The 18,046-nt window shown below is 28.5% G+C and overlaps 1 protein-coding gene across 2 annotated transcripts in view; it reads left to right on the top strand.

Annotated features, from left to right (window-relative positions):
- Positions 1–18,046, top strand: part of LOC129961563 (protein sax-3-like) — a 181,510-nt gene that overhangs the window by 121,876 nt on the left and 41,588 nt on the right. For both annotated transcript variants that reach the window (XM_056075053.1, XM_056075052.1), the window contains exons 13-19: positions 764–989; positions 2,392–2,507; positions 8,696–8,867; positions 9,928–10,119; positions 10,732–10,759; positions 11,375–11,506; positions 13,436–13,568. In XM_056075053.1, coding sequence (XP_055931028.1) covers positions 764–989; positions 2,392–2,507; positions 8,696–8,867; positions 9,928–10,119; positions 10,732–10,759; positions 11,375–11,506; positions 13,436–13,568 — 999 coding nt within the window. The remainder of the gene's footprint in view (positions 1–763; positions 990–2,391; positions 2,508–8,695; positions 8,868–9,927; positions 10,120–10,731; positions 10,760–11,374; positions 11,507–13,435; positions 13,569–18,046) is intronic.

The raw sequence follows: 18,046 nt of genomic DNA, 5'->3' as shown, positions 1-18,046 counted from the left end.
CATATTTTATTTCCGAATTAGTTAAATTCTTATAGTTATTAATTATATATATACTTACTCATTATATATATACCCTCAGTGATGTAAGTGAAATAATTTTGAAAACCTTTGATTCCCTTCAATGCTTTGTTAATTGAACCAAAGTCAGAAAGCAACAAAACTTTCCGACAAAATATTTGACTAGTAAAATATCAATTGTATATTTTTATTTTATTTTTCCATAACATAATTCTTCTTTACAGAATACCATATACGATCTGTTTAATAAGATTTCATAAACATTTATTAAAATTATTGTTTCTAAAATCATAAAAAAGTCTTTACATATAGTTATTATCACTTCAATTATCGTTTTATTAATTGTATATTATTTAGAAACTGTAAAAAATTAATCACAATCCTTTAAATAAATTGAATTAAATACTAAAGGATTTAAATATTGGTTACAAAATTAAATAAATTAATTATTAAATTTATTCGCTGAAAAACAGTGAGAGTGCTGCAGTGTCTATAATCCAGCTTACCTTCTTTATAATGAAAATATATGTTATATGTAGTTATTTGAACTTCACCACGAAAGGATGTGTGTGTGTACCAGCATTCTTCTTGGATTGCAATATCCTGAAATTCGCTTCAAGCGATTTGGTTTCTTTTCACCGTCTTACTGGCAAGAATTGCTTCTTCAGTCTGAAACATTATATTTCTGACAAATAGATTCTGTCAGTCTGAGAGTGAAGTTTTAATCATCATGCATCTTCTGCAGATTCAAGGTGCTGAGGAACACGTCGAAGGTTTCTACATTCGATTCCGAGATCTGAATTCAGGTTCGCAGAAGTACAACATGGTGACGGTACTGAATGGCGGTGCCTCCTCCTATGTGCTGACGGACCTGCGCAAGTTCACCAAGTACGAGTTCTTCCTGGTGCCCTTCTACAAGAGCGTCGAAGGGCCACCAAGCAACTCGCAGAGCGCTCAGACTCTAGAGGATGGTAAGTTGTGGATAAAATTTCTGAAAAAGGGGAAGATAGGCGCAGATTTTAAATCTGAATCCATTTAATGTGTGAAATCTGTGAACCACTGTACTAATCTATACAATGTTCAACAAAATCTCTAAAAAAGGAGAAGACGCAGATTTTAAATTTTAATCTATATATTGCGTGAAATCTATGAGCTACTGTATGAAATCTATACAGTGTTCAACAAAATTTCTAAAAAAGGAAAAGATAGACACATATTTTAAATCTGAATCTAGCTACTATGTGAAATCTATGAGCTACTGTATGAAGTCTATACAGCGTTCGGTGCTTTAACTATGAGAGATAGTATAGTATGTATATCTAGAAAAACAAAGATAGGCTCAGGATATCAAGGCGAGTGATTTACAAAATGCAGTGCTTGAAAATAAGGCAAGTTTTGGATAAAATCTTTAGAATTGATAAAAACGCAGAGTATTTATTGGGACATTAAGTTTCGAGTATATTTCCAGAACAAAGTAGATAAACAAAGAGTGTTTTTGAATATTTTAAATTGTCCGGTGTTTAAATTTAAAGCAAAGAAAAATGGAAGCGTATCGTGAAAGATACGCTTCCATTTGCATAAATTGGGATTTAAGTAGGTTGAAACTCCGTTCATTTTCTATACATCCAGCGCTGGACTCTGCGTCCAACATATACTGTTATATTTTTGAATTATATTACACTATTTTAACGTTACATATAAATAGCAGTTGGAATTGTTGCAAAAATATCAGAATCTATTTGCAATCTTTGAATCTAAATACCAATTTTGTGAAGCTGAAGTAAGGATAATTCTTTATCAAGCCACTAGATCATTCCATTATCAGGCATTAATAATAAATGGGGAATCAGGTACTGAACTGTAAGTAATAATATTGTCAAAAGTAAATCTCCGAAGATTTTTTTTCATGTTGATATATATTTAAGTTTGAATTCGACAAACTTCTTTCTTTTCTGTTTTTGGACAAATTATCTTTATAAGGATTGATAAATTTAACCTTCCTATATGTCCATGGAAAAAAAAAGTTATTTTAGAAAAAGATTTTAAAATATTGTGATTGTTTAAATATGAGTATTTATTTACATCGAATGGGTCTAAATCATTATGGAAGTTATGCTTCAGAAATAGAAATTAAAAAGAATAAGCAGCATATTCATGCTCATTTTGAAATGATGTATCATCTAAATATATATAATTTATTGTCTAAAATAGTAATTTTTCTTCACGAACTGCTAATGAGTTGGAATAATAAGTAATTTTAAATTTATCTTTACTAAATAAATGCACCTATTTTGAAATATTTATTTATTTTTGAATTTATAATGTTACGAAACGATATGTTATGCGACTATTCAAATTCATTTTTTTCATCAGTGCCTTCTGCTCCTCCTGACAATCTGCACGTAGAAATCCTGAGCAAGACTAGTGCTGCTATCTATTGGTCATCTCCGCCACCACAACATATCAACGGAGGTCTGAAAGGATACTTGGTGAGTAATTCAAATAGTAATCAAAGGTTTAAAAATCTAATATTCTTTGCAATCTGAAAAGAAATAGATTTTGGAATAATTTTAAACATGAATAATATGAAAATATCAATTTTTCTCTCTCTCTAAAGAAACAAGTTATTTAAAAATATATATATTTTTTTAAATAACATTTTAGAAGTCAAATTTGACATTACATTATGCAATGATGCATAGATTTGTATACGTTTCCTCTTCCTAAAAATTAATTTTAAATATTCTAAAAATCAATTAATAAAGCAATTTACATATTACTATTTTATCTACAAAAAATTGTAGAAAAATATGATTCGGAAAATTATATACTTAATTATTTTTTTTTAATTTTAAATGAACAAAAATAATTACTTAAAAAAATTTCATAGTCATTTTCTTTATTAATAGATATTTACATAACGGAAGTTAAGGAATAAAACAAATAGTACAATGTAGGGATCAAGAACAAAAAGTGTTGGCCTTATAGTAATTTTGATTATAGTAACTTGATTGTTGGTATACTTAATGCAAAATGTCTTAGAACATTAAAATTGCTGTTCTTGGAAAAAATATTTTTATAAATGTAATTTTTTAAAGAATTTTCTAATTTCCAATCCTTTAAGAGCTGTATAGTAAATGAGGAAACATCGGCATACGAAATAATAAAATTTAATGATCGACGTTCCATTGCAGGAAAAAATTTAAAAATACAGAAATAATGAAAAATATAATTATAAAAGTTATATAGTTTTTAATTATAAAAGGTTGTGAAAAGCGTGTAATTGAAGGAATTATTTTTATTTCAAATTCATTATGCAGATGCTGGCATTCAACAAAACAGAACACAGTTATGTAATAAGAAATTAACTATTGCATATTGTATGTAATTTGTTATACAAAACTGAGCCAATACCAGACTACTTTTATTGTAATAATTAATTTCGAAACGATGTATTATATTTGAAATTTTTAAGAAGTGTGAAATTACAACTACTTCTCACAATGCATATTTAGAAATTTGCATTGCATACATAAGTTTAATTGTTTAATTATATATATAAGAAAGGTTACATAAAATATGAACTTACAGTTTAAAATAAAGTACAGTTAACATAAATTTATTTTTAAAAAATCCTTAAACGATTCATTTTTTTAGTGTATCTAAAATAAGTTGAAAAAATTAATTATATTTTATTTATAAAATTCAATTTTAAATGTTATGGAAACAATTTAAATTTCCTTAAATTCACTAACATGTGGTAATACGTTGTACTATCAAATTAAATTAATCGATTTATTGATAATTCTCAAAATATTAGAAATCAAAAATAATTTCAACAAGAATAAATAAATATGTAAGAACAATAAATGTGTAAATATGTAAAAAAGTCTTGGCTCATCAGAAAGGGAATGGAAAATCATTTATAAAATTCTATTTAACCAACACAAAATATGAACATTACAGACATTACATATTACAAACAAAAGAAAGTAAATTAAAAATGCGTATAAACATGTAAATTGAAATTTATTTTTAATATTATTTGTAGATAAAAAATTAAAATTAAATGTATAAAGCATTGGAGAATTCCATGAAATATCTCATATAGCTTCAAAATGGCTAATATAGCTAATCCAATTAAATAATTAAATTAAAATAAAATAAAATAAAAACTAATCATCGACGCTCTACTTTTTGAATCATTTCAATGAAAATAGTTTACAATTTTAAATAAATATTTAATTTTTTTTTCTACTTGAAAATTTTTCTAATTAAAATTTCAAATAACTGAGTGCATTATTTAATTTATACAAAAATGAAATGATGTTTATAGAATTTAATAATTGATCTTTATATTAGTGTTTAGTTTATTTTTATTTTTATTATTATTATGCTGGAAACAGTCATTTCATTCCTGTTTTTCGAAGCGAACCAAAATGTACCGATGCTATCAAAAACTAAAGAAAACCATGCGTGAAAATATTTCCCTTGAGCGCATCACTTTCACGGATGGCGGTTTTCTCTTTATGGAACATTTCTCACCATCTGTAACAAATTTAATATTCCTATGAGAAAAAAGCGAATCTGAGAAATTTTTATTTTTGGATTACTGGGACACTAAGGACCCAAAGATTTCCTGTTGTATCTCTTTGATCAACTGACTTAATTCCCCTTTTTTACTTTTTATAATATTGAAACAAATCAAATATTTTTAAATTTAATATAATAGCAAATGGAAAATTATATTTTAATTTTTTTTAAAGCTAAATAGACGGATTTTTTTTTAAAAAAAATCTAATTTAGTGGATATATTTTCTATTCATACAGGGAAAAAAAAGATGCATTTTAATAAAAATATCAATAAAAAATATCTATTAATAGTAATTAACTGGAGAGAGACGAAAATATAATATGTGCTCTTTTCATTTTTAATAAAATCAATCGAAACTAGTGAATGGTTTGCCCTCAATTTTTTGCGCTGATATTTTTAAATACACATGAAATCGAACAGGCTATTAACTCTTTGAAGAATTTGGATCAAATGCTTGGATATTTCTGCAAATTTAATATAAAAAAGTGCTAGATTTTTACTCACATAGCCTCTTGGGATAAAAAATAATCACTTTCACACTTGTAAATAATCACTTTTTTTTTTTGACGGGTAGAGAAATTTTTTTTCCTTTCTGGATTTCATCCAAAATTTGTCAAAAATTAATAATAATAGTTATAAATTTCATTTTTTGAGCAATTTCCTTTTTTGAGTTATTTTTTTCCAGTTAGATAAATATATATTTCCAAAATGTGATTTTGATGCAACTGGGAGATGTTTGAAACTTAAAAATGATCAAAATCTCAAGAAATTATTTTTGACGATTAAAATATCTTTTTGTGCCTTCTTTGTAAATAACTCGATTAATGTATTTGACTATATTTGAGATGAATATTTTTGTAAAACGTTCGACAATAATTAGATTTTTGAATGTTTACATGAAAAGGATTGAAAAAACATTTATGAAACCAAAATATACCAGTTAAGCGGCAAAAGTTTTTTTAAAAATTAAAAAAAAGGACGTTTTATGGCTAAAAAAGATATAATGCAAAAATATTATAGTTCAGAGGTTTATCAAATGATTTCTTTAATATTTTGCAGATAGCTTAAGAAATATATAATTTTGTTCCAGAACCAAATAATGAACTGTATTTCTTTCCATTCTTTAAATATTGGGAATATATCCCAATTAAGATAATGCTAATTTAAATATTGAGAATATCTTTAAATATTATATAAGAATATTAAATATTCTTTAAATATATCAATTTTTTTCACATTGTGAAGCACTAAAACAACTCTAAAATATTTCTAAACGAATGGATCGCTTATTTTCTATTTCAGGAACTACAGAATACATTGGGAAATTACTATATCAAATTTGAACAAAAAAATATGCATTAAATTCAAATTTACCTGGTTTTTTGTAAAAAAAATCCCATCAAAGATTAAAATTTGAGAAAATAGCATTTATAGAGGTAAAATAGTTGTAAAAAAAGTAAGTAAATGCAAAATAAGAATCAGTGTAACTTCTCAAAAAAAATTTGCCTGGAAACAAAATTCTAACTGTTTTTTTAAAGAACTCTGTTCAAGCATTAAGAATATTAAATAAAAAAAAATCAACTTTTCAACGTAATCTCCTACCTTAAAAAAGGAACATTGAACTTTTTTTATTTAATTTTGTTTAGTATAATTTAATTTTTAGTAATCTTACCTCAACAGAAAATCAATTTTTTTAATGGAAATATCGTTTAAAGCTGATGAAAAAGTGCGAAACTTAATGTTAAATAGATTTTAAAATATAAATTTTTTTATCTGTCCAGAAAATAAAAACAGAAGTATCTGTAAGAGCCCTAAAAAATAAAAATAAAGTAAATAAATTAGCTAAATTATTCCGGAAAAGCATAAATATTTTTTCCTGTGTATGTAAAACATATAATATTAAAAAAAATCAAATATCCAGAAATAGAACCAGTTTCATTATTGATAAAGATTTGTGACATTGATTGGCTTATTTTATTATTGAGTAAAATTATGTTTGTTTGGTAGAAAGAACATTATGTAAGTGATCAATATGAATACAATCGTAAAAATAAATGCCTAAAAATACCTGAAAAAAGAGGACAAATCGTTAAACGAATGCTCTTCTTTCAGTATTTCCTTTCCACGTCTTAGAGTAATATTCCTGAAATAATGAAATTATTTCTTCTTTATAACCAAAAAATAAACAAACCGCGTGTTTTCATACAACTTGGAAAATAAAATGAGCAATCGAAGATTAATAAATGATTAAATGAAAAAAATATTTCTTAATGAACTACTTTGAATATATTATTAAAATTCTGTTCGACATATGTTTTATTTATAATTTTTACTCATTAGAATTTAATTTTAATATTATGATTCAACCATATACAATTTGCATTGTAAAATCTGACTTTATAATTGAATGCAACATTCTTTACCAAAAACTCATCATAGTTATTGAAACTAAATTGATAAGCTGACCCATTCTCGCACTATTTCTCCGTTAAGGTAGGAAACAGGTTCTTCATCTTTATGTAGCTAATTATATCAAATAAAAGAATTAGAACAGGGACGTTTCATCGCTCACTTCCGATGCTCGTTTTTTTTTTGAATGTTTATGAATTTTATTATTAAAAAAAAAGCTTAATCAATAAGAACATAAGAACTCTTAAGCTATAAGGAACGAGTTTATATCAACTTGAATAAGTATTAAGCTTTTTAAAATTATTATCTTGTCTGCTCCGATTAATTTATATTAGTGTCCCATTTTAATGCCTCAAAAGCCCATTGTAAGGCGTAGCTCGTAATTTCGAACGGCGGTTCGATAATAACTATAACACTTGAACCGTCACATGTTTTAAAAACATCCAAGCAACAACATGAAAACATTTGACCTTCAATGACAGATTTAACGGCCGTTGCCTCAGAGCGGGACTCTGCTATTAAGCCCCGATGGCTATACTGTGTTACAAGGAAAGATAAAATGTTACAAATTATTTGGAATTAATTGTCTGTGGAATTTTAATCAGATCATCTGTGTAATTAATAACTGTGCAGTAGTATGAAATTTCAATTCATAGCCAGTTAACTAACATTATATAATTGAAAACAATTTAAAAATTCATTAAAATTTAATTTTAAAAAGCGAATTTTTTTATGAAATTGCTTGTAACTATTAATGACAAAAATGAATAATGATTGCAAATCATGCTAATAAAGAAAAAGAGTTGTTGCTATCCGTATAGTGAATTTATAATGAGCCATATATAATGAGTTGGTATCCGTATAGTGAATTCGTAATGAGCCATATATAATGAGTTTGCATCCGTATAGTGAATTCATAATGTGTTTAAAAATCTTTTACCATACAAATATATCATTGCTTGCCAGTTTTCTATAAATCCTTATATTAAATAGATCTGATACCTCATCATTAATTATTATTAGTTCCATCCTGTGTTCGCCAATCCTTTGACTGGATTAATAATACTTGGTTCGCCAATTCACATTAGTTCAAATAATGTGGCCAGTTGTGAACTCACTTTACTGACACAGACGATTTTGTGAAATTGGATGTTTCAGTCAACATAGTAATGAAACATGTTATTTCCATCTTTCTTTTCCAGAATAAAATTCACTATACGTATGTGTTTCACTATCTTCAAATTTTATTGAAGTCTTTTTGACGAATTTGCATTAGACAAATATACTGGAATTACTTTCTATTCATTTGATCTTTGAGGTCAAGGTAATATGGGAGTAGTCGAGGTCAAGGTAATTGGAATCGAAGAATCGCGGGTTCCATACCTGATTCCCACGAAAATACTTCGTGTGTGTAGTCTAATTGAATTTTAATTTTCCATCCTGGGCCAAACATCTTCTCGTTGGCGTGGTATGGAATTTGTGTGAGTATAATGAGAGCACATATGCCATCTTTTCACATGGCTATTGTAAAAGTAATCTCAAAATAGCTTACGTTAGCTTCAAAATGGAAAATCACGATACTAATCTTTAAATTTACCACTTTTTCTTTTAAACTATATATTCTTCTAATTAACAAATTTGGATTTTAAATAAATGTTGTTGTTGTTTTTGTAGGTTCAAGTGTACGACAATTCTTCCAATCTTCACTCTAACGTGACCACCAACAGCACAACAACGCACATTACATTGAAGAACTTGACAGCCGGGGTTCTGTACAAGACCAAGGCAGAAGCATTCACTCAGGCTGGTGTGGGGCCTTCCACTAACTTTGTTAATATTCTCATTGGTAAGAAAATGATTTTAAATCTGTTAATATAATATCAACAATCTCCAACTCCAACAAATTATTTATCACACGAAGTTGAAAAACCTATTTATAATTTTTCTAATAAAACAAGAGAACGTTTCAGTCAATGGTAATACAGCTTTTGCTATGTTTCAAAGGAAATATGGCGTAATTTGACTGGTTTTTTAAGATCAAACTATTTTTAAATGTTCATGTAATTTTATGAACACAAAAATGAAGCATTTAAATTTATTTATTACGGTACATTTTATATAGTTGTTACAATTAATTTTGTTAATTAATTACCTCAGTAAATAGTCCTTTTGCAACTCGCAGCATGGAAAGATTGTTGCTGAAGTAATAATCAAATAAGCCATTCTTAGTTGAATGCTGTATTTTTCAAATAACTTGTTAGTAAAAAAATTATACCGTTGATCGTTAGAAAGCTAAACCTTTCCCTTAGTTCCATTTGAATCATAAACAGAATGGATTTAACTCAGGGTTTGGGGAACTAGTCATTGAACTGCAAATGGCAGACATAAAACAGATCACAATCGGTTCTCAATTGATTGGATATCTGTAGATAACAAACCCAGGATCGGTTTTTTGCCACTCTGAACCCAGACGACAAGACATTTAGGGCTAATAATAGAACCATAGTGATTTCATAATTCAAGATTTAAGTTTAATGTAAAACACTGTTTTGATGATTATCTAATGCGAATCTCCGGTTAGAATATATGAATAACAATTTTATCCACGGCAATTGCAGTTAAGTATTGACTGATTAACTATGCAATGTGGTCAAATTTTCTGCTTAGTTTCGTGCATACAGATGATAATGATTTGTTAACAAAAACCTTTGCAGCATTTGTTAACAAAAACCGAATTTGCAGCACTCTTTAAAAAAAATACCAGTAAGAAATTGATGTAATGTTTATTTCGATTGTTATGGTTTGAGAATACATTAAAATATCAAATTTTAAACTTTTATTAATATATAATTTTGGATAATTCTATAAAATACGAATTCATTTTACATGTTCTGTTGTTGTTGCAGATCCGCATTTGATTGGAGGAGTGGACAGCGGTCTGTCCCGCCGGTCTTCTTCCTTGCACACGATAGTTCAGCAACCCTGGTTCATCGCCGTTCTAGGCAGCTTCCTGTTTCTCGTCCTGTCTGTTTTCCTGGTGGCAGTCTTCTTCAGGAGAAGGCTCGCTTGGAAGAAAGCACTTGGAGTCCAAATAAACGGTACTTCTCATCTTTCTTTTTTCGCCATAACGAAACAAAAGTAGGGAAAATATTTAACCAACTTTAAAATGCGAGTATCTCTGCTTATATCAAATAATTTCATTTAAGTTCAGAGGCAAATGACAGTATATTTGTAGAACAGAAGTCATTTATGAAACATCTTGCATATTATGAAAAAATTCTTCAGCTTTTAAAGAACAATTATGATTTTTTAAATCAAATTATTTATGAATATTCATTACTATATTTAGATAATTTTCGTGATCAGAACTTTGTAGATTTTCCAAAATTAGCCTGTATGACACATATTCATTTATTATTTCTTTTGGGTAATTAATTTAATAATTTATAAATCTGAAATAAGTTTATTGAGTATAATTCTTCGTTTCATTTTTTAATGAACTGGAAAAATTTCTTTAATAATATCAAGTAAATAAACAGGAAAATATAAATAAAATTTAATAAAAACCTTCAAAATCACATCAATGATTGGTGCCTATTTTACATATTACCAAACACATTAAAAATTTTGTATTATATATCTTATTTTATCTTATCTTTAACCATTACATTTTAGTGTTCTGAAATAAAATTTCATTGGTTTTTTTTCAGTTCCCTTGCACAAGACAGAAGGTATCAGGTAAGAATCTTTGCGAAATGTCTTTTATAATTAAGTTAGGTTCAGAAGTGGATTTATAGAAATGATAATAACACATTTCAATATTTCAAACATTTATAATTAAATAATTTGGAATTTCTAAGTAAATTTAAAATTTTATTCTGCTCATAGATAGTGATATAAACTAAGTCTCATATAAACATAACTTGAGCTTTAAAAATATGAAAAAAAATGCCTTTTGATACTACGTCCAGTTATAACAAGCATCGTCCTTTCTTTCACCGCAATTCTTTAATAATAATTTTTTTGTATGTGTGTCAACGTCAAAAAAAAGTGTTTTTTACAGATCTGCTCTCTGAAGGAAAAAAAAAGAATTCAACAATAATTATTGCATAATTCCAACAGAGGGAATTAACGAAGTGTCTAACATTTAAAAATTCTTTATTCCCTCTTTCATAAAACGAAATAAAAAATAACTATACGAAAGTCATTTAAAAACTCCACGCAATATTTTTAATTCTTTAATTTTTTTATTTTAAAAATCTCTAATACTTTAAAATCAAATTATTCCATTTATTAAAAAGAAATGGCAATAGCTCTACTTAATTACCTTCTTTTCCGCATTCAATTTTTCAGGGGTGTCAATTCTTGTGAGACCCTGTGGATCAATCAAACCCTCAACTCATCACACGCCAGCAATCCGAACAGCCTCAACGATTCCAAATTACTGGAAAAACCAGATTCCTCCATGGAACACAACTATTACAGGTGAGGAAGACACTTCCCGTTTTCACAGGATCGTTAAAATTCACGTTCACAATAGATATTATCACTGCAGCCATAACTTGGGAGATTTAGTGCCGAGTTTCTTTCCAAATGCGAGTTTTATAATGTTTTGATGACTTTCATGAAGCACGGCCATTCAAAAGTTCACAGGGGCCCTTATCTGGGTTCAACACACAAAGACACATCTGCGGCTCTTTCATATGGATTTGAATGTATGTTTTTTCTATCCTGCTCGCGTTTTGCTTATATTATGTAATTGAATTGCTTTTTAATTGCAAGTTTTATGAAAAATTTGTTTCTTCTTTTTTTTTTTTTTAACTGATGTTTAAAGTTCATTAAAGGTGCATGGATCTGTTTCCTATGAGACATTTTAATCTTTGTCGGCGCCAGATGAATTATATCCGTTTTGGAGAATAAATTGCTTCGTAAAATATTATTTTTGTACATTTTTTTTATAATTATTTGCTAGAAATTGTGTGGGTCCCATCAAATTGTATTAAAGTCTTTCTCCTTTCATTGTTAGAGGACATTTTAGTTATTTGTATAAATTCCAGGATTTCATTTTAAATTTATAATTCAAATAACTTCTTGGCCCCTATGTATTCTTGATTCTTTCATGCTCATAATATTGGTTTGAGATTTGTTGAGACTCATATAATGTTTTCGAAATCAAAAAGAGACGCAAGACAATTATTTAAGGCCTCATTGTAATTGAGGAAAACACTTTTCATTTTCAAAAGATGACTGAAATTGTATGCATCGTCCATTCAAAGATAATATTGCTATAGCTTTGTGAATTTAGTTTTGTATATATTCTTAAATGAAAATTTACAATGCCTTTATTTTTCACTTAAACACAAGGAACACAAAAACATTTTATAGAAACTCAGACACGCGAGTTTTTACTTTTTTTAGATTTCTTAAAATGGGCACGATTGTTTACAAAACAATCAGAATTCTTATGAATCGACACATACTAGCCATGACGAGTAGATAGTCTCTTTATCTTCTCTTATGCATCATTATTATTTGTATAATTTACTGGATATCGGTTTGAAGGACATTTTCAGATAAATATAACTAACACCTGTGAAATCCTTCCAGATTAACTTATTCGTTATTCTATAAAACCTTTTCCCTGTTATATAACTTTATATATAATATTTTTTCGTTTTAAACAATTTATGTTGCTAGCTATTAAATTTAAATGCTAATAAATTAACTCACATCATCAAAATCTGAACATTTTTATTTCAATCAAGAATTGCAACCACGCACAAAGAAAGCCGGTGCTTTTTTTGATAATAACAAACAAATAAGACGCTATAGCAGTAATCAGTTTAGTTTAGTTTGGTTATATTAACGTCCCGTTTGAAGCAACACTAGGGCTATTTTGGGACGGACCTCGTAATTTTGAACCGTGGTCAGACGACGAGGACGACACCTGTGCTGGCAGCCCCATCTCCACACCACACCAGCTGGAGGACGTTTGGTCAGGACGGATTTAACGTGCAACAGACCCCCTTACACGACGGTTCTTCGGTGGAATCGGGTCTCGAACCTGAAACCCTCCGGTTCCGAAGCCAAGACCTTACCAAGCAGTAATCAGTGTAGCACAGCACATCTAAAAATGTCTGCAGTTTTCATTAATCAAAACATTTCAGTTCATCCAGTGAGGATCTGTATTTGAAGCGCCACATTTGTCTAACATACTACTTAGTTGTTTTGGGGTTTATTAAGAAAACAAACTTTTCTTCCAATTTAACAACTTTACTCAACTTATCATTTCGTAGCTGACAAATAAATATATCCGATTTTTTTTCAATGTTTATTTATTGATATTTATATTGAGAAGACTGAAATTTCTCCTGGATGTAAACGATAATATCTTATTTTTGCTTTTTTGTTCAGTGTATGCGCTCCCGATTATGCAGAAGTAGATACTCACAACATGGCCACCTACTACAAGAGGGATATTTCTTGCGTCTTGGCACCCTACGCGACCACCACTCTCATCAACACACCAAAACCCACAGGAGGATCCGTGAGTATTTCATTTTTTTTTATTACGTAGTAATTATTTTTTGCAGTAACCTATCGTTCATTGAACCAGTTTAGATCATAACATCGATGACACCGTTAATGAAAGAGATACTGAATAATCCCGAGTTTGAATTGGACGTCGTTTTGCAACAACAAACAACTCCAAGTTACACATTTTGGAATATTATTAATTCCACAAAACTTTAGAAAAAGTATTTTATTTCGGCTTTTTTATGAAATGAATCATTGCATTGTAAAAGTAATTGGAATATAAATTATTTGATTTTAAAAAGAAAACTATATACTTAATAGATTTTACTGATGGGTGCGTCATCCAAAAAATGGTAATCGATCCACAAATGCATCATTCCTCTTATTTATTAGTGAGATAATAAGCGAGAAGATTATCAAAGTTGTGTAAAAGTTAAAGCTTGAATATTATGTTTTAAATTAAAATCCCTATACAATAAATCTAATATCAGGAGTATTCATAATACAAAAATATCTTACACATAATGAAGATGCTTTTTGTTTTCTTTCAATATAATAAACAAAATATTATTATCAAGAAAGATGGTGTGGACTGAAAATAATGCACATTTTAAAATTAAGGGAAATAAAAGTATTGAAGCTGTAGTAAAAATTCATTAAGAATGTGTATGCAAAATAAAGATAATGATAAATGTTTTTGATATATAATTATTTTGAAAAAGAATTTTAAATTTCATCTTAAGTTATCAAAATATAGATGATTTTGTCCAAAGTGCTGAAGTAAAAGAGCTTTAAAAACAATTTAATAGGTGTTTTTTTTTAAACTGTTGAATGAGATAGACAAGCATATTATAAAAATATCATACTCTTTATAAGCAGAAAATAAGTTATTTAAAATTTGTTAATTATATTTTTCCTGATAAAATATTTAAATGCTAACTAATATCTAAAACTGATTTATGTTGGAAAAATTCTCTCAAGTTGGAAAACATCCAAACAATATAAGCCAAGAGTAAATTAAAATCAATTTCTAATTATACGAAAATTCCTTTATTAGAGGATACAGGTACACACATTACAGATTTGTGTATTCTCAATCATTTTAATGTTACATGACAACAGTTTTGAAACCAAATTTACTTTAAACTCTATTAAATGCAGAAAAATTACTGTCCGTTATTCAGAGTTTTTTTTAATTCAAGCTTTTCCATATTCCATATGGTTTCCATAAAATTACCTACACACACATTCGCGCGCGTGTGTACGAGAATGTGCGTGTAGGTAATTGTATTGAAAAAAATCATTGAAAAGAACTTTCTGATTACATGAATCGTTAAATCAGTTCTTCTTTTTTTCGGATAAATGTGGCTACATTTTAATATACTGCTTAAAGCCTAAAACAAGCGACCCGACATCATATATTCCGATACCTGATACCCCAATACCCGACACATAGTCTTTAGACATCCATTTTTCAAAATTTAAAAATAAAATTCTTTTTATTTCAACAACTGTACTTTTCGATTTGAATTTTTTAAATGAACTTTGCTTTATTGAACATTAATAAAAGTAATCATAAATATAATTTTTTTTAAAGTTTATAGTAACACAGTTTTAAAATTTATACGTTTGAGTTTACTTGGAACACAGTGGAATCAATTTATACTCATGTAACACACGTCCAAGTATATTGTGCTAATGTTTGTAAAGTAGCTCATCCTAAATTAAAAAAAAAAAATGTGTGATACAACGTAACAAAGCAATAAATTAATTACTTGAACAATTGCCTTTGTCATATGAATGTGCCATCACATGAATTGACTTCAGTGAGAAAATGATGCAGTCAAATGACTTGTGCAATACATTTTGTCATATGACTGCAACATCAAATGAACTGAATTCATTGAGATAATCGTGCAATCTAATGACTTGTATAAAAGCATTTGCCATATGATTGAGACATTACAAACGTAACAAAGCAATAAATTAATTACTTGAACAATTGCCTTTGTCATATGAATGCGCCATCACATGAATTGACTTCACTGAGAAAATTATGCAGTCAAATGACTTGTGCAATACATTTTGTCATATGACTGCAACATCAAATGAATTGACTTCATTGAGATAATCGTGCAATCTAATGACTTGTATAAAAGCATTTGCCATATGATTGAGACATTACATGAATACAATTCCATTGAGATATTCAATTCTCATATGTGTGTTATCCATATCAAACCAATATTAGAAATAATCGGAGGACATATTCACTCCACGACATTTTGGCATACTAAAATGAATTCCCCCCTGTGATAATCTCAGGAATGGGAGTAAAAAGATCCTGTTGTGTTCTCACTTCTTGGGTAAAATAATGGTGTAAGTCGAGTTATCCTTTCTCCAATGACAAATCGTTCTTCTACATCGGTGGTATGGTAGCTTAAATGGCGCTATAACGGATAGCTATAATGCATTTACCAACATATCTTTTAATTTTCGTAACGATTTAGTTATTCAGATTACTCAGGAAGTTGAGGAAGAACCGAAGGTATAATAATTGTGATTTTTGGTACACTAACATAAAGCAGCGCGCTTTGTATCGAACTTCGTAGAATTACAATCAAAAATTTGATTAAGATAATTTACGGTTTTATTATAGTGAACATTTTCAATCAGGTAAATTAAGAAACAGACAGTTTACAGGTAGAATTTGGCCAAAAAAATTTGATATATATAAATAAATTTTATTCAGCGATCACATATTAATATTTATCCATCTAACTAGTTTCTTTTTTTGGAGGGGGGGGGTATCACAAAAAAGTTAATAAATTCTGGAATACATAGATCCATATATAATCGCCATTTTGATGGATTTTGATTCAAATTTTAATACCGATCAGCAAACAACGTATGCCACATTTTATATATTTAGGTTAAAACGTGATCACTGTAAATTAAACTTCATGTAAACTGATTTCTCCCAAACTTTGACGAAAATTTCATTTTTAATGTAATGCCTATAAGCCAAATTTCATTAGTGCAGCGCTTTAAACTTTTGAGGTACTATATTAGCAAGCAGAATTAAATATTGACTGATAGAGTGACATAATTATAATATAGTTAGGATTACTGTAGGTCTAAAACACTAAGATACATCCCCTTTTTCTGAATACCAAGAAGTAAAACACGTTAAAAGCCTCATTTATCAATAAAAAATAGAAGTCAACTGGAAGTGACCTAAATTTTAGGATAAAAACTTTTAAATTAACGAAAGAAAAAAATGGCTATGGGTTAATCAACTTTATTTTATACATCCATTGACATGATTAATTGAAACTTCGTGGTTAACGCTTTTCAAATTCCACCTATTGTTCCCCTTACTCCAAATACAAAATGCACTATCAAGATATTGAATGACTTCTAAATCGACAGACGATATTTATGACCCTGCCAATACATCTCTACAATAATTGATGTCTTTCATTATTTATTTATTTTTTGAATCTTCCGGGAGGCCTTCCACAGAGACCATTAGTCAAAAATGTTTTCTGGCAGTAATTTGGCCTTTTTTCCCCTTGACAACAAGAAAACAGCAGCAAATGAAAAATATCGATGGGCTTTACAATGAACAATGGGACGGATCTCTTTTCTGCAGCGAAATTATCCAAAAAAAAGAAGATAAAAATCGATGTGTGGTTCCTCTTCTACTTTGACGATGAAGAGAAAGGAATGGTTTGTAAAACGGATTAATCCAATCACGCAAGAAGAAGTGAACTGGATCGAATAATCGGATTTTGGATCGAATATTATGAAAGAATCGATTGGAGAGAGATACGAATGGAATTCTTGGCGATGGCTCTGTTAAGAGATATCTTCGAAAATATTGAGCTAAGAGGAAAATGGTGGATTTTAGCTAAGTTTGTTATTATTTGGATGCAAATTCGCTTTATACCTTCAGAAGATCACATATCAAATCGTATTTATCTAACTTGTTCCATTTTTGACTTATCTGAGTCATAGACAGATATTATTCTAAAAATGGAGGTTATCTTTTAGAATAAGGAGGTTTGAAATTTGAAGATTCATCAAAATACTTTAGATCGAATATTCGACGATTGCAATACTTTCTCTTTATATACTTTGTATCAAAGAAAGTAAAAAGGTAACAACTCTACAATTTTGACGCAACTTGAAAATGGAAGTTATCTTTCGGTATAAAGAGATTTAAAAGTTGGAGATCCATCAAAATCTTTTAGATCGGACATTCGGCGATTACAATATTTTCGTTTTGGATACTTTGTATCAGAAAAGATAAAAAGATAACAACTTGAAAATGAAAGTTATCTTTTAGAATAAGGAGGTTTGAAACTTGGAGCTTTACCAAAATCCTTTAGGTTGAATATTCGATGATTGCAGTACTTTTTCTTTGAATACTTCGCATCGCAGAAAGTAAAAAAGCAGCAATTTGAGTTTTTTACTTTTGAACTA

Source organism: Argiope bruennichi, chromosome 2, assembly GCF_947563725.1.
Source record: "Argiope bruennichi chromosome 2, qqArgBrue1.1, whole genome shotgun sequence".
NCBI lineage: Eukaryota > Metazoa > Arthropoda > Arachnida > Araneae > Araneidae > Argiope > Argiope bruennichi.
This window is presented reverse-complemented; position numbering and strand designations above follow the sequence as displayed.